The 16,823-nt window shown below is 47.5% G+C and overlaps 2 protein-coding genes across 2 annotated transcripts in view; one reads left to right on the forward strand and one right to left on the reverse strand.

Annotated features, from left to right (window-relative positions):
• Positions 1 to 623: 623 nt before the first annotated feature.
• On the reverse strand, positions 624 to 2,062 carry LOC309575394 (uncharacterized protein; the record flags this gene model as incomplete). The annotated part of the gene is made up of 2 exons (XM_082285811.1): positions 624 to 1,087; positions 1,978 to 2,062. 2 exons carry the CDS (start codon positions 2,060 to 2,062, stop codon positions 624 to 626), a joined length of 549 nt encoding a protein of 182 aa, XP_082141937.1.
• Positions 2,063 to 5,952: 3,890 nt separating this feature from the next.
• The window catches only part of SGPL1 (sphingosine-1-phosphate lyase 1), a 30,112-nt gene continuing 19,241 nt past the window's right edge, over positions 5,953 to 16,823 (forward strand). The window contains exons 1-3 of the mRNA XM_082286666.1: positions 5,953 to 6,052; positions 14,601 to 14,781; positions 16,643 to 16,710. Coding sequence (XP_082142792.1) covers positions 6,050 to 6,052; positions 14,601 to 14,781; positions 16,643 to 16,710 — 252 coding nt within the window. The 5' untranslated portion in view covers positions 5,953 to 6,049. The remainder of the gene's footprint in view (positions 6,053 to 14,600; positions 14,782 to 16,642; positions 16,711 to 16,823) is intronic.

Here is a 16,823-nt window from a genome sequence, read left to right on the forward strand (position 1 = left end):
GAATCCATTGGATTTTTCTCTCTCCAGCCCCCTTCCAAGCCAGCCTTTAAAGGAAGGTGTGAGATCTCAGTTTTAGCATGGGCAATGTTGGCCAGGTGATGCTTGGCCTCTCCTGGGAGAGCAGTCACTTTGGCACAGTTTCAAAATTAATCCTGCCACCTGTGAGGAGAGGCAAAGGTACTGTGGTTTATTTTTTTTTTTTAATTCTTTTGAATAGTGGGAAAACCAATTTTTACCTGGGCTGTGTGATAGACCAAAGAAAAACAGAAATGGGTTCAGGGCCAACCTGCATACATTTGTTCTTCTGCCACCATTGTCCCCTCACTCAAATGGCTCCTCTCCTTGCCCTGTGGCTCTTCCTCTCCACCCAGATATTCATAGCAAGATATTCCCTTCTACCTGTACTTTTAGCCATATTAAACAAACCAAGCCCTCTGTTTCCGGGCATTATGTGAAGGTGTGCATGAAGATTAGCAAAGTTCACAATGATGCATCCAAAGAGGCTCTTTTCAGGGTTGAAAGAACAAATAAGATTTCCTCGAGAGGAAGTTGTTACTTAGAATACATAAATGTGGGTTTTAAGGCTATTTTCCAAAGAGTAACATTTTTCTTGAAGACTGGGGTCACTGGTGTTTGCAGAGGTTTTTATAGTGAGCTCCTTTGGGGTTGACCTGAACAGCTTTCTTTTGAATGCTTTCTGTGTTGGCAAGCATGCGGGAGGAGGCTTTAAGGAGCCCCTGGGGGAGCGTTACCTGGGAGGGGCACAGGATCCTCCGCAGCTCCCTGAGGATGCCATCCCAGCCCGAATATGCAATTCCCAGTGAGGCGTTCCCGTATCCTGTGGTCCCCTTGGGCTGCCACAGCTGTGCCACCCACCAGGAAACTGGGAGAGGGAGATGCTGAGCCCAGTCAGGGAAATCAGGGGAGGTGTGGGAAGGAGTGCCCGGATGCCTCTGCCACCCTGCAAACTCATAGCAGAGCATGAGGGACAGGGCCAGGGCGGCTGTCAGGGTCCCAGGGAGGTGGCGAGGACAGCAGAGGGATGCTCCAGGAACCCTTCGGGATCCTTGAAAGTCAGATCCTGCTGCTGGGCAAGGGATATGGAAAACAGAGTGGGATCAGGAGCACCTGTTACCTCCTCCAACCCCAAAGAGCCCAAGGCAGGAAGTGCTAGGGGAAAGCAACTGAGTGAGACACCCCCCTGCATAGGAGCATGAGGAGCTGTGTGACCCCAAAACCCCCTCTGCTCCCTTTTTTGGGGTCATGGCTTGGGGGATGGGACAGCAGCCAACCACAGCCTCAAGAAAAGCCCCCCAGACCCTCACTTTCCCCAACCTGAGCAGCTCTTGGCAACTCCTGGGTGGCTTCACCCCCCCCCACCCCCCCTGCCCCGCTCCAGTTCCTCTTGAAGAAGGGGCAGTCAATAACTAACTCATGTAAGCACAAGCTAACTATTGGGACACACCAAATGTTAGTTCAGACAGAAGATGTTAATTACAAATTCACCCTAATCTTGTCAAGATAGAGGGGACAAGGATCATCTCAGAGACTGCTGAATCATTCCTCAAAGGACTACGCATGCCCAGGGAGAAAGGTGAAAAGTTCACTAGGAGGATGACTACTGGCCTTCATCAGAAAAGACCCCCGAGGAAGAGGAGAGGTCTTCCTCAGTGCGAACACCAGGACACACAGCGCATGCATGGCCCATATGCTAATGACTTCTGATAAATAATTTGTATAACCACATCTGTCCCAAGGAATGTGATGAATATTCATAATTTAACCCTTAATACTGTGTTGTAGAGAGCACCAGGGTGTGTGTGTTCGGAGGAGCAATCCCCACAGACCCGGCGCGCCGAATAAAGCAAGTACCCACTTCTCTGACTCTGTCTCTGAAGTGTCTCCTGGCCCGGTTGAGGCGTGATTCACTCTCCCCCAACGATCTGAGGCAGCCCAGAGGACATGACCCTCCAGTACCTGAATCCTGCAGGGTTGGGGAGCTCCCCGCACTCCCCCACTTGCCCTGTCGGTCTAAGACCACATAGCCGTCCTCGTCCTCCATGTGATGGCAGAGCCGGAGAGGCACAGGCTGGGGACACGGGGGTGGTGACACTGGGCTGGGCACATGGGGAAGGGGACAGGAAGTCAAAGCACCTCTGTCTGCTGGCACTGGCCCGGTGTGGTGTGAGCTGGTAGCGGGACCGGAGCTTCCTGCCCCCGCCGCAGCCCGACAGCTACTGGGGAGGCTGGCCCTGATGCCCTGGTGAGGGACACCGAGGGGCTGCTGGTGCTGGGGGTTTGTCTCCAGACAAAGGAAAACAGGCATACGGGGTTGCTCCCCACGGGGGAAAGGACAAGGAGCTGCAGCATGAGTTATTGCAAGAGCAAAACCCCTCCTCAAAAATGGTCAAAATAAAAGATCAAAACTGATCAAAACCGTCCTGATCTCTAAGAGATGATAATCAACAAAGTATCATTGAAAGAGGCATAAAACATCAATAATTGATCCATAAAATGCTAGATATATCTGAAAATGGACAAATCGTTTTGCAGAGCTCATGGCCCAGTTTACCAGCCCTGTGTGTGGAGTGGCACCACCTCAGCGGGAAGCCCTGGGGCCTCTCTTCTCCTACCCACTACGTAGGAGCCATTTATTAAGGTAATTAATAGCTGTTTCACTGTCTTTGAGCTGCCTTGGTCCTCTGCCAGGCACAGGCAACACGGGCTCAGAGGCTGCGGGTGCCGAAGGTGGGATTCAGCCTCCTAAAATTGCGAACCTCCAGGCATTGCTCCCAGACAAAAGCTGCTGGGACCAGCGGCTGTGACTGGCCTTGGGACTCCCGGGGGCCACCTCTAGACTGCCCCCCGACACGGGGGACAAGAGAGGGACACGGGAAGACATGGGGGGGACATGGCAGGGAGCACAGGGGACGTGGGCAGGGACACAGTGGACCATCAGTCTCAAGTTCCCCCCCCTCCGGCTGAATCTTGGATCATCCCAGCACCAAAACACCCCTTAAAATGCCACTTTTCTTCCTCCCTCTTCTCAGTGTTCACCCCAGAAGTGCAACTTCCCAAGTTATTTTTAGGTTTTATTTGTTTTTTTAGGTCAACTTCTCCCTACATCGCCCACCTCAGAGAGACTTTCACTGGCTGCGGCTCTGTCCATCCCCGCGGGAGCTGGCGGATCTGCAGGAATTGGGATTTTTCCTGCATTAATGCTGGTTTGTTTTGGGGTGCAATGGAGGCTCAGATCTCAGCAGATTCTCTCTGGCAGATCCACTGCAGCCTCGTGTCACAGTTCTGAGGGTCGATCCCTTTACCCTTGAGCGTTCCACAGGCTCCAGGTTGCTTCCCGAGGTCCAGCTGGAACCTGCGGGTGTCACCCCCGGGGGTCCCTCGGGGACAGTGGGGTGCTCCCCCTGACCCCCATCGCTCCCCCTGGCGCTCACCGGTCCTGGTCGAGGCCGGAGCTTTTCTCCCATATCCTGGCTGTCCCGGCCACAGGCACCAAGAGGCCGATCCAGAAGTGCCATGTGGGTTTCTGCAGGCTTTCAATTAGGAATTCCTGTCCCGGGAAAGGAGAAGTGATGATGCTGTTTTGGTCACCCCAAAACAGGCTCTGTCCTCAGCCCAGAACTGAGCCCCACCCGTGTCCCCCATACTCTTCCACAGGCAACAGGGGGGTTTGAACATGGTCGGGGGGCTGATCACAGGATTCTGGGAACCCCCTCACCCTTCCATGGGTGCCTCCAGCCCCTCCGGCACCACCAGCCCCCCTGGGTGCAGCCCCAGGTCCATGCCACATCCCCAGCACTATAATTTCCTTCACCAGCTCATCCTGATCCCATGGCACCAGCAGTGCAGACCCCTGATTCTCACAGTCTTCCGAGCTCCTGTTCCTGTTGGAAACCCAGTAGCACTTGGTCCTGCCAAGCACCAAGCCCGTGGGGCAGAAATGGCATTCCTCGCTCTCTGCGGACACACGGACGGATCCCAATGCACTGAGGCACCACTGTGGAACCAGAGGGAATCTCCGGCCTCCCTTTTCTGCTAAAAAGAGCATCCGATGTCTAGGCATGCTTCTAAAAACAATCCCATGAGGGCAGTTTGCTTGAGATAAAAGTACTGTCTGCTGGCTTACGCCAGGTGCCATCTTCTGTGAGGAGACAGCTCAGATGGCACAGTGACAGCAGGCAAACAGTCACTGCTTGTAACACAGCAAACTACAAATGTCAAGAGCTGATGCTTGTGCATCTTCTTCAAAAGAGTGTAGAGAAAAAAGCAAGGGAGGTTAAGAGCAAAATTTTAAAATGCTGCACCAGGCTCTGTCTAAAATAGTGTACAGATTTATAAATTCTAAAGCCAGGATGTGTTCTGTAGAGATTAACCAGAAATGGCTTCATATGAATATTTGCTCCTGCTGTCATCTCCCAGGAGAAGGGCAGTTTCTCCAGTGTGTCCTGCAGGTAGCAGAGGCAGCACCCCATGGCACAGTGCGCTGCAATTGCTCCAGGTGTTAATTTTTGGGAAATGAGCCAAATGCTGCTTTGGTATCTGTTGAGTTCACACTTACTGGCAACCAGAGCACCCGCTTGTGTGTTTGCCCTCAAAAGACAGCCTTAGTTGAAGCTCTGCTGTCACTGCACAAGGAACTACTGATGTGAAAAGTTTTCCCCCCTTTTGCTGCTGCCCATCTCTGCCTTCCCCCCCCCTGCAACTATTCTGCAACACAGTTGCTTCAAAATGTTCCTTTGCATAACCTAAATGCCTTGGGGTGTTCGTCAGGTTTGCCCTCGATGTCTAAAAACCACAGTGCTTGTATGAGGATGGTCCCAACGTTTCACTTGCAGTGTTTGAAACCCAGCCTTTATATCATGAGGTCAAAATTAACCCTAGGGGCCACAGAAACCTTTAACCTCTTAGAACTCTCCTGAACATCTGGGCAGTTTGGCTACTGCCACTCTTCCCACTGGTTTTATGGAATAGCCCCAGGAGTCAGCAGCCTTCAAATCCTTCTCCTTCAAATCAGCTGTTTTTGGTATCCTTGTGGTCTAAGTAAATGTCAGCCCCAGGTGCGGGAAGTTAGGCTGATGAGTGGTGGGACAGCCCCAGGTGTGGCCAGTGAAGGTGATGAGGGGTCCCACCTGATTCATGCAGAATAGAGTAGATTTTAATCCATGGATTAAGGGAACTAACAGACTGGATAATGCTATAGTGGCTAGTAGTTCTTGCCTTATATTTTGTGCAGAACAAAAACTCTTCTCAAAAGATATGACAGAGTGGTTTCGGTTAGAAGGGGCCTTAAGGAGTGTCTTGTCCCCACCTTCTGCCATGGGCAGGGACATCTTCCACTAGACCAGGTTGCTCCAAGCCCTGTCCAGCCTGGGCTTGGACACTTCCAGGGATTCTGGGGCAGCCACAGCTTCTCTGGGCAACATGTGCCAGGGCCTCACCACCCTACATGTATCAATTTCTTCCTAATATCCAATCTACCCTGTCCTCTGTCAGTTGAAAGCCATTCCCCCTTATCCCAAGTCCCTCTTCAGCTCTTTTGGAGCTCCATGTAGGCACTGGAAGGGGCTCTGAGATCTCCCCGGGGCCTTCTCTTCTCCAGATGAACACCCTGAGCTCTCTCAGGCCAGATCCAAAGCTGAGGGGCTCCAGCCCCAGATAATTAATAACTAGGGTGGACTTACAAACTGGTTTTTTTTGGTGGTTTGTTTGTTTGTGGTTTTTGTTTGAGGTTTTTTTTTTTTTTTTTTTTTTTTTTGTATTTTAACCAAAAAATACCTCTTTTTTAAGGTTTTACCGCCTCCTTCCAAGTGAGGGCGCCACTTTCCCGCTGCCCTTCCGCCCTGAGGGGGCGCGGCTTTTCTGCCACCCCCTCCGCCCTGAGGGGGCGCGGCCAGCGGGGAGCGGCAGGCTCGGGGCGGAGCGCGGCCGCGCCGGGACCCCGCGAGAAGGAGGAGGAGGGAGTAAGGAAGGAAGGAAAGAAAGAAAGAAAGGAAAGAAAGAAGGAAGGAGAGAGCCGGCGGTAGCAGGAGTGATGGTGAGCGGGGAGTGCGAGGCCGGTATGGGGAGAGAGAGAGGGGTGTCCCGTCGCGGCCTGTGAGGTAGCGAGGCCCGGGCCTTGTCCGGCAGGGGCTGGGTGTGGGCTGGGGGGTCCCGGTTGGACCTCAGGGGATGCCTGGCCGAGCTCGGCCGCCGGCGGGGTGCGAGGGTGGGTGGTCAGGTCCTCTCTTCGGTCCCCACCCGAGGCTCATACCCTTTACGTAAACGTAAATGTGTCTCTCTTATTTATGCACTGCTTTACTTATTCCCCACAATTACCTAGTTTCGGGGTAGAGAGGATTAGAAACGGTGTTTTCGCTTGTCTGTGTTTTTTTCACCTGGGTGGGGCAGAATGGTATCTTCCTCAGGATTTTGGTGAAGGTGCTGATTTGGCTAAGAGAAATCGTGTTTGCTGCTTAATTATATATTTTTTTAGAGACACTCTTTGCTTATTGGCTATTATTTTTTATCTAGAAGCAAACTTCAGGACTGCTTGGAATATAGCTGGCCCTAGCCCACGTTGGCATGGCATGAATCTTGCAATTCGTTAAATCTGGAAGGGGTACTAGATTTTTGGTTGCTTGGTTGGGATTTTTTCCCTATCAGCAAGGGAAATTGAAATCACAGTTGCTGAGTGATAAACAAAACATTATCTTTGTCTCACTCCTTTGTCCCACTTGGTTACTCCATTCCCAAGAACCCAAGTGCTGTTGCTTCTTTCTGCTTTGGTGTGGAGCTGTGTGCTGCCATGGGTAGCCTGGGACAGCACCAAGGGCCTGCACAGCTTGTGTTTGGGTTGCTTTCAGCTGCCAGAATTTGACACTGGGTAAACACTTTGCTAATTGTGCAGGGGGTGGTCTAGACTGGCCTGGGGTTGCTGGAGCCATGCTGTGTGGTGAGGCTGTTCTCACCTCAGTCCCTTCTGTGCCAAAGCTTTGCAAAGAAAATTGCTACTTATTGCACCTGAAGACCTGCTCAGGTCTGCTCTTCTATTCACTAGACTATTCAGAAGCTATTGCATAGGATTCATGGCTTCTGGAAAGCTTAGGAAGTTGGCTTTGTACTTGGGGACTGAGGTTTCCTCTGGAGAAACACTGATACGTAACGTTTTTCCTAAACTGTGCTTTCATTTTGCCATCCTTCCTGTGATCTTAGCAAAAGGCAGTGTGGAAATTTTCTTACCTAGACAGAGTAAAATCTTTCTTCTTCCATGTCTTGCTCATGTCCAGTCTACTCAGAACTTCTCACCCTCTTTCTAACCTTAGAAGTTGTGTCTGAATCACTGAGCAGGGAAGGGTCTGCTGAGGTAACGCCTCACTCACTTCCCACCTTGGATTTCTGCAGCAGTGTTTGGTGGTGTGGAGATAAACCTAATCACAGCATTTATTGCATGTGGTTTGCCTGGTGTGGCAGCAATCACAGCCTTGCTGTGACTCCTGTGGTCAAAGGGATTCAGTAGAGCCCCTTTCTGAGTAATGATTTTGGGGTTCTGCTTGTCTCTTCTTCCAAACACACAACTCTGCCAATAAAAAGATGTCTCCATCTCATCTTCTCCTGCACCAGCTGCTCCCATCACGGAACAGCTAAGAAGGACTTGGGGTGCTGGTGGGTGATGGCTGGCCATACCTGAAACCCCCCGTGCCCTGGGCAGCAGGGTGGGCGGGGGATTCTGCCCCTGCTCAGCTGAGATCCCACCTACAGAACTGCCTCCAGCTTGGAGGGGCCCAGCACAGGAAGGACGTGGAACTGTTGGAGTGAGTCTGGAGGAGGCATCAGGATGATTAAAGGGATAGAACACCTCTGCTATGAGGAAAGGCTGGGAGGATGGGATTGTTCAGCCTGGAGAAGAGAATCTTTGGGGTGACCTAATTGTGGCCTCCAGTATCTGAAGGAGCTGACAAGATAGGTGGAGAGAGACTCTTTACAAGGCACAAGGGGGAATGGCTTCACACTGACAGAATGTTAGGTTTAGATTAGATATTAGTAAATAATTCCTCCCTGTGAGGGTGGTGAAGCCCTGGCACAGGTTATCCAGAGAAGCTGTAGCTGCCCCTGGATCCCTGGAAGTGTCCAAGGCCAGGTTGGAGGGGCTTGGAGCGCCTGGTCTAGTGGAAGGTGTCCCTGCCCATGGCAGGGGGATGGAATGAGATGATGATCATGATCTCTTCTGAACAAAATGAGTCTGTGATTTTACTATTCTATTGCTCCTGTTCTTTGCATCCCAGGCAGTGAAAGGCATTCCCTTTCAAGTACTAGCAGGCCTGCTATGTGTTTTAGTCCTGCCCTTAGAGCATGAACGGAGATTTAGGATTCTGCCAATTGATGTAGTAGCAGGTGTTCTGGTCTATTTGCTGTGGTGATTGTGATACAGTTTTCTGTATTAGGAAATATTTGAAATATAGAAATTTGCATGTAAAAGTCAGAATCCTTTGTGTTCTGAGCATTTCCTTTGTCTCTCTTTGCACATCAAGATTTATCCATGCCATATCAGGAAGGGCATGTGACAGATATTGCAGGGGTTGAAGGGTTCTGTGTGTTGGTGTTGATAAGATAATTTTTGAGGATTCTGCCCTATGGTTGGACTTGCCCAAGAGCAGAGCCCTTAACGGATAATAGCAACATTCAGTTTGTGCTGATATTGGGGGCTTTGTCCAAGGCTTGCATAACGCTGCTGGGAAGCTGTGCCAGGGCTTGGTGCTGCCTTTGTTCATGGATGCCTGCTCCCAGTACAATTGCCTTGCTAGGGTTTCCTTCTGGACAGCTTCTGCCAAGACTTCATGTCTTAATGCTGCGGGTGCCTCTGTGTATGCTCTCAAAATATTTCCAAGAAACACCCATTTTATTGTCCAGAAGGCATGCAGTGATCTGAGGCTGAGAGGAGGCCAAGTGGAGGAATGATATGTGTCCAGATGAGCCCCTGCATGCCGGGAACTGGGTGCTTCTTTTACCCTAATTATTGTGGGTGTCAGCAGAGGATGTTTCCTTGCACATTCTTGGACCTGGTGACCCACAGAGATCCTTGATGAGTTTATGTGCAGCATCCATTGGGTGGATCCTGTTTCTTGTGAGGTCTGTGCTGCCTGGAGTGCGCCTAGATGTTTGCAGAAACTTTTATAAATTGGTTTGCCTAAGTGAGCAAAGTGAACGTGACACCTTGTGTGTATTTTGAGTTAAATGAAATTTGAACTTGCACCTGATTTTTGGAGGCCTTTGGGTTCCTGTAAAATCATACATATTTTGAGCCTCCAATCAGCCTTTTCCCATTTTGTTTTGGTAGTTTTACATTCCATCTCCGCAGTGGAAGCTGGAATGCTGTTGTTCTTACTCTGACTTGCTGCCTTGTTTGTTTTTGTGCTGAAGCTATAATTAGCCATTGTTTAGCCACTCCTCTTGAACTCTCAGGGCTGGTGGGACAGTATATTCATACATTCATTTTGCAGACATTGTACATGGCCAAAGAAACCCCCCAAACTGCTGTCATTCTGGAAAAAGAAAAAGTTTCAGTATGGCAGGGGTGGAAATAAATGCAAGGCAGATGAAACTAGTGGTATTGGGGACCTGTGGTAAGATGAGCGTGGCCTGAATGTGGTTTTAATTTCACTTAGTTCCGCCCATACATCCGAAAGCTCATGATTTTTGATTTCTGAGAGATCATGCATCCAGTGTCGCTCTGTCTGCCCACATCCTTTGGTCAGGATGGACACCACATGGTCCAAACCTCGAGCTGTAATTAGGAGCTGACTAACAAATATTCCCTGCCTGGTGCTGATGTAAAGATATTTGTCAGGCTGGGGTTGGCAGAGAGGGATGGAGGAACAGAGTCATTACTGGGGTGCGAATCAAAACACTGTAGGCACAGACAGCAATAAGCACCCTCTGAAGAGGCTGGGGTAGTGTTGCTCAATCCTGTTCCCGGCTCTCCAGTAGGAAGTTGGCAGGCTGGTGGCTCTGAGTCCAGGACTTCCCTGTGGCCAGGCTGGTTATGCTGGTCAGATGTGCCTTTTGTGGACAGAGCACGTGTAGGCAACAAGGTGTCAGTGAAGGCAGGGCTAATTGAAGCTTTCCTTCTGCTTAGGAGCAGAATAAATAAGCAAAGCTGCCGTGTCCTTGCTGGCTTTCTGTGGTTTGTTTTCAGTCAGGAAGCTTCTACTCGGAAAAACTCGTTGTATTGGAGCAGAGGCCTTAATTTCAGTGGAAGTACCGGTATTGCACGTGCTCCCGTAATTGGAGCTGACCTAACTTGTGCTGTTGGAGCCATCTCCCTTGGCCTTGATTTACTGTGTGCTGACTTGTGTGACAGCCACCTCCTGCCTCAGCTCTGGGGATGTGAGGGAAGCTGATGGCAGATACAGACGTTCAGGTTAGGGTGTGGGGAAGTGGTCAGAGAGTCCTTGGTTTGGGAATCCGTGTGGATTCAAGTGAAAGCTGAGAATGTGGTATAAACTGACAGAGAGCAGGTTTAAATTGGATATTAGGAAGAAATTCTTCCCTGAGAAGGTGGTGAAACCCTGGCACAGGTTGCCCAGAGAAGCTGTGGCTGCCCCTGGATCCCTGGAAGTGTCCAAGGCCTTGCTGGATGGGGCTTGGAGCCACCTGGTCTAGTGGAAGGTGTCCCTGCCCATGGCAGAAGGTGGGAACAAGATGGTCTTTAAGGTGTCTTCCAGGCCTTTCTGTGATTCTTTGATCTTAGCACTTCCTCTTTCCACAGTCAGCCTCATGGTATTGCATAACATAAACTTTCCTTTAAAAGCGACTTTTATTCTGTGGCCCCATTTTAAACCCACTTTAATCGTTCTTTTGGAGGAAGGAAAGTTCAGCTGATAAAGTCTTTCTTCTCATTTTTGTCACAGGTAAACTCAGGCAGTGTTTCCATTTCCACAGAAACAGAAGGCACTTGTAACAAAACTCTGAGGTTCTTCAGTTTATTGCCTTTCTGCTTCTCTCTCATGCTTTTTTTTTCTTTTAAGCTTTTTTATGTCCTAAAACTCACAGCCGAGGAAATGCTGTTCTGGCAAAAATACAAAATGTGCTCTCATTAGCTTTGGCATTCCTTCCCTCTCCCTCTTCTATCATCTCGGACAGAAGAGCATTACTGCAGTTAATTTGTGCTCTTTTGTAGTGGTGTAAGGGCTATCCCTGGAACCAGCTCAGATAGCTAATGGCTTTTAGAAATAAAGTACAAAGGATGTATTCCTAATCTGTGCAGCTAAAAATTCAATATGTAAACTGCTTAGGTAGCTGAGTGCATTATGTCAGTACAAATGAGCACTGCAAGTCCTAATGATAGCAATTAGTATTTTATCTGATACCTGGGTCTGTCTTACTGCTCTGCGAATTAAAAACAAATCCTCCAGTGGAGATTTTTTTTTTCCTCCCCACTCTTTAGTGTGCTAATAAGTTGGGTTATTAAACTGCTTCTGAAATAATCCTGTGTCTTGTGAAGCTTTTGTGTAGGGAGGGTTCTCTTACAGAAATAAAACCAGCTTATCTACTCTCTTCTAACAGGAAGGGAAACCTTTAATTTTTGATGCCTTCAAAAATAAGCAGGTTATTGTTTTACATGAAATTCTGTTCTGTAGACAGGTTTAAAATCAGGTCAGCCTGTTGTCTTTAGCCCAGCTGGGGAAGCAGTAAGAGTTTTTCACTCTGAGCAGCATCTCCAGGGCTGCAGGGGAAGGGATTCCGATGGCTGGGCTACACAGAAGCTGTTTATTCCCCCTGCCTCCTCCCTGTAAAATGAAGAAGTGGTATGGGACTGCAATCGTAGAGAATCCCAGAATGGTTTGGGTTGGAAGGGACCTTAAAGATCCTCCAGTCGCACCTCGTGCTATCAGCAGGGACACCTTCCACTAGACCAGGTTGCTCCAAGCCCTGTCCAACCTGGCCTTGAACACTTCCAGGAATGGGACAGCCACAGCTTCTCTGGGCCTCACCACCCCCACAGGGAAGGATTCCTTCCTGATAACCCATCTAACCCTTCCCTCTGTCAGTGTGAAGCAACACCCCCTTGTCTTGTCACTCTGCCCATGTAAAAAGTCATTCTTCCTCTTTTTTATAAGCTCTCTTTTAACCCAGCATGTTCTTGGGTGTAATAAAAACATTTGGATGCAACCTTCTAAATGCCCTGTGGTTTCTGTGGAATTAAGTGAATAATTTAGAAAGTAAAGATCTCTCATGTCTTGCTGGATACTTTCAGGGAAAGGAGCGCATGGGAAAAATGGAGTGCATGGTTAGCCAGGTATCTGAGAAATTGTAATTCACTACTAACTTATCTTCCATGCCAGTTTTCACTGGGATTTTTAATCCCAGTTGTTAATGTCCTCCTAAAATGATCAACCTCGTCCTTCAAACTTCTCCAAGTATGAAATAAGTGAAGAAGGAAAGTGAGAAATACAGAGAAAACTTTACCTGGTCAAACTGTATCACTTGCAGATTGATTTCAGGTTGGGTTTTTTTAAAGCTTTCGAAAGGGGAAGAAATTCTTCCATGTCTTAGAATGAACATAATGAAAATCTTCTGTTACTTGTTCAAAACTTGGATATACCACTGAGTTCCTGTATGTCAGTGCTTAGGGGTTTCAGTGACAGCAAAATATACAGTCATCTGGGATCTTCTGTCCAGAGCTTTCTCCAAGAGTGAGGTCAATTGCTTGCCAGATTTATTTATTTTAACTTGGCCGTTGACTGGAGTGACTTCTGTCAAGAAGGTCATGTTCCATTTTGAGTCAGGGTTTACAGCATCCTCCATCTTCAGGGGAAAAAAAGGCACAGCCCACTTTATATTTGATGCTGCAGCTTGCCATGAGTTGAGAACAGCTATTAAGACACCAGCCCATTAGTGGCTCCATTTCCATCCTTTAAGCACAGTTCCAAAACTGAATGATATCCTAGCATTTCCTCCTAGGCAAAGAATCAGAGTCATTGTTGCTGGTTAAACAAGCATTTCCAGGGATTTGCCAGTGAAGATTGTGCAAACTCGCTGAAACTTAAGTACCACCTCTGGTTAGCTGGAAAAGGTGGCTCTTCCCTTAAATTCTGAGGTTAAATCAGCTGTGTGCTTAGTGGCTTGGAGGACTGGGCATTCATTAGCTGGGACATTGCCTAATTGCAGTGGTTTGTGGGGCCCCCGTGTTTTGGAGGCTGAAGTGGCTCTGATGTATTTTTTAATTGCCAAGTGAATAGGTGCTAATTTGCCTTCTCAGAGCTGAGTGCTGCCTGCTTTTGCTGAATTCAGTCCCTTCAGTGTCCCTTCAGCCTGTGCTAGGACATGGATCTAAACCCTTCTCTGTTAAGGGTAAATGCTGTTAATTCTGCTGGAATTTATGTTTGGCTAGCTTAAATACTTTCAAACTCTGCCATGTTATATGCATTTTACTGCTTTTCCAAAGTAGTGAGTGTTCATTAGTGTTGCTTTTTGAAAAGAAAACCTGCCTTCCTCCTTTGATTATTTGGAAAAACTTGGCTTTTTTTAGACTGTTAGTAGCCTATCCAGTTGTGTTGGAATGACATGTTACCCCCTAAAAAAAAGCTGATTAAATGCTGCTTCTGTTGTTGGCTTGACCCAGAAGTGAGACTTGTGAAGGGTGCTGAGAAGCACAGTTTTAGCAGTTTTTTATTTAGTGGTTTACTGAAAATTTGCTCTGTTCCCATCTGAAGTCAAACAGCACAGGAATCAAGGATTTATTCCTTCCAAGGTTTAGTTACAAATCTTTTGAAAGGCCCCGTGTACTTTCCCTGTTGTTTGAGGGGTGAAGATCTCCCCAGTAAAACTGGGCAAAACTGGGCTGGATGGCTGGTCAAAAGGGAGGAGGGATTTGGAAGAGGGCTCTGTTCTTGCTTATTCTTCTTATCTCTAGAAACCTTTTCGCAGAGAATTGGATGGAAGACCCCTGTTTAGGCGGAAATGTCCTTTTTCTTCTGTGTACATCCAGTTTCCTTGCCCTGTTCTGATGCTCTTGAAGAGCATCTGGTTTGAAGCTATTGATTAGGAACTTGGGCTGTGTCCCGACAGTAATTCCTGGTTTGACATTGTAATTGTTCTTGCATCACCATTTTCTGGGGGTTATTTTGGCAGTAGCAGTGTTTTCCTCTCCTGTCCTCCCTTGGTGTGTAATGTGCTAATTAGATCTTTAAGTTAAAGACTTGCTGAGTGCTTCCATCTTCATTAAAAATCCAGCCCAAGGTATTTAATAGACCTGTTTTTGTGGTACCTTCACTCACCACCTGAAAATTCCTTAGAAAAAAATTAACACAGTTAATTCTCTTGGGCGGTGGTAAGATCTGGTGGTGGTTCTTGAAGCTCTGCAGAGAACCTTACTTTGCTCATCTGCTCTTGGTGCTTCTCTCTCAATATTTGAAGTTTCTCAAGGTGTGTATTTTTATCTGTGACTCAACTGGAAGTGAATGAAAACTATCTCCTACCTGTTGTATTTGTAGGAGTTAAAGAAAGCATGGGGTCTGCATACTGAAAAAGCACCTTTTTAATCAACAGTAGGCTTTTTGATGCCCTACTTGTTTTCATTTGTGTTTTCCTCAATATCCTTCCAGTTTTCCTTTGCACAGGATGCCATTATTCCCTACAAGGAAATCCTTCAGATGTATTGGGAGAAAGTCACAGGCTTTGTGAACGCCCGGTGTGATGGACTTGAACCCTGGCAGCTCATTGGGTTGACCTTTTCTTCCACCCTTCTAAGTGTGTGGTTGCGTGGCTTCCTCTGCCAGCCTGAGAGTAAGTATTTGAAATGGGAGATTTTCTTACCTCGGGAGGGAGGGGAGGTGGGCCTGAGTTGTTCCTGGACAGTGGAAGGAAAGAGGGTGGAACAAGGCCAAACACTTGTTAAAATAGGCTTTCTGCTGTCACCTAATATGTACCAAACTCTCATCTAAATTAAGGTCAAGGCTTGTCTGGTAAATGAAGCTCTCCTGTTCCTTCAGAGAGTGCATGGAATGTGCTTCTGTCTCCTTCCCTTTCCCTTGTTTCCCTTTTTACTTTGGCTAAACCATTTTCTTGTCACAAGACTCTTTTCTTGCCCAAACTCTGGGGAGATTTATGGAGAGCTGGGCTCCTGTGGGCTTTGTCACTGCTGCAAAGCATCTGGATAACAACACTTGATTGTTTCCCTTCCTGCTGGGGGAGGAGACGTGGTCTTGGTTCTATGTTGGGGGCACATTTCATCCTCAGTGTTCAAGGTAATTGCATGTGATGGTGTGAGGATATTTTCTTCTTTTAATTTTTTTTTTTTTTGTATTTCTGGAGTATCTTCCTGTTTTGAGTGGTTTCTGATACTGGCAGCTCTGTAGTGGAGCTGAACTCTGTAGAACCTGCAGTTTTCTCTGGTCATGAGATGGCCTGAGGTCCCTGCCATGCCCTCAGAGGTGCTTTTCAGTTCCCACAGGCCTTAGGGTTACACTCCGGTGGCAGCTTGTTAAAAATAGCCACGTTTTTAACTTGATGTCTCCTCCCGTGTCTCTGTTTCTCAAGAGCCTTTTCTCTTTGTAGAGCTGGGAGTAGTTTAACAGTGGGAATGTCTGTAAGGAACAAATTGGTATGCAACTTTTGTTCAGGACGCTTATCTTACTGGCTAGTATTTGTACCGTTGCACAATGTATTTTTTTAAAGTATTGACTACTCTTAGAAGTTCTGATTAGATTGTCAGAATTTTTCAGGAGTTTGCAGTCTTTTCTTGCTGTGAAAATTATTAATGAAACTGTGCACACTAAGATGTGCAACAGAAATGTTATTATCAGAGCACTAACGAGTATTTGCTACAGAATGTGCTAATTAGTGTCCTTGGGTAGCTTTTCCAGTTATATATATGAAGTGAAATATATATGAAGTGGGAGGGAAAGTGTAGATAAAATTGCGAAGTCTTAAAATGGTTGATTTTTAAACTCAGTTATTTTTTGGTGTGTCCTGTAACTGCTGGTGTGCAAGTAGGACTGGGAAGGCATTTTTGGTGGCTATAAAGCATCTGTGACATCCTGATTTTGTTTCTGCCTTTAGAGCTACCCAAGGATTTTTCCAGTGCTTGTCATCAGTGGCTTCTCTCATTTGAGTCTTTGGGCTGTGGTAGAATTTCTGCTCTTTCCTCCATCCACCCCCTTTCCCTGAGTCACTTCCTGGTGCATCAAATGGGGCAAATTCACGTCGTGTTGTGGCTGACATTGTCATAAATGTCCCTGTTCCCTCCCTTGGTCTGGGAGCCTGTTTCACACTGCCGTTCTTGTTCTCTAGTAACTATTCTGGTTTGAAGAGGAAGGAAATGATAGTAATTCCTTACCTTTAGCAAACCCTGAAAGAATTCTTTTTCTTGTAAAATTCCACACATGGGTGTGAATTCCCAGGTAAGTAAGGAAGCAGGTCAAATAACTCATTCCTGTAGATGGCTGCTGTTCTGCAGTCCAGATGTTTCCATGGCATGGTCCATCCCTGAAAACCTTGCTCTTGGATTCACGCATCTGTCTCACCATGTCCCCTGGGTCACTGTGTTATTTCAGCTTGGGTCAGGAATGCTGAGCCTGATCATGAGCTGCATCAGAAGTTTCTTTTATTTTGTTTCTTAGGTTCATTTCTGCCTTTTGTTTTTCAGGTTTGACATCCCGAACTAAAAAACAGTTCTTTAAACTGCTGAGAAAAATGCCATTTGTTGGGGCTATAGTAAGTATTTGAACAACTACTTAGAGTATTATTCCGGGTCCTTGTTTCAACTCTCTTGGAGAATATACAGTTCTGTGCATCTTCATTGTCAGGTCACTATGATCCTAGTGGTC

This window comes from Coloeus monedula (genome assembly GCF_965178545.1).
Source record: "Coloeus monedula genome assembly, chromosome: 8".
Classification (NCBI taxonomy): domain Eukaryota; kingdom Metazoa; phylum Chordata; class Aves; order Passeriformes; family Corvidae; genus Coloeus; species Coloeus monedula.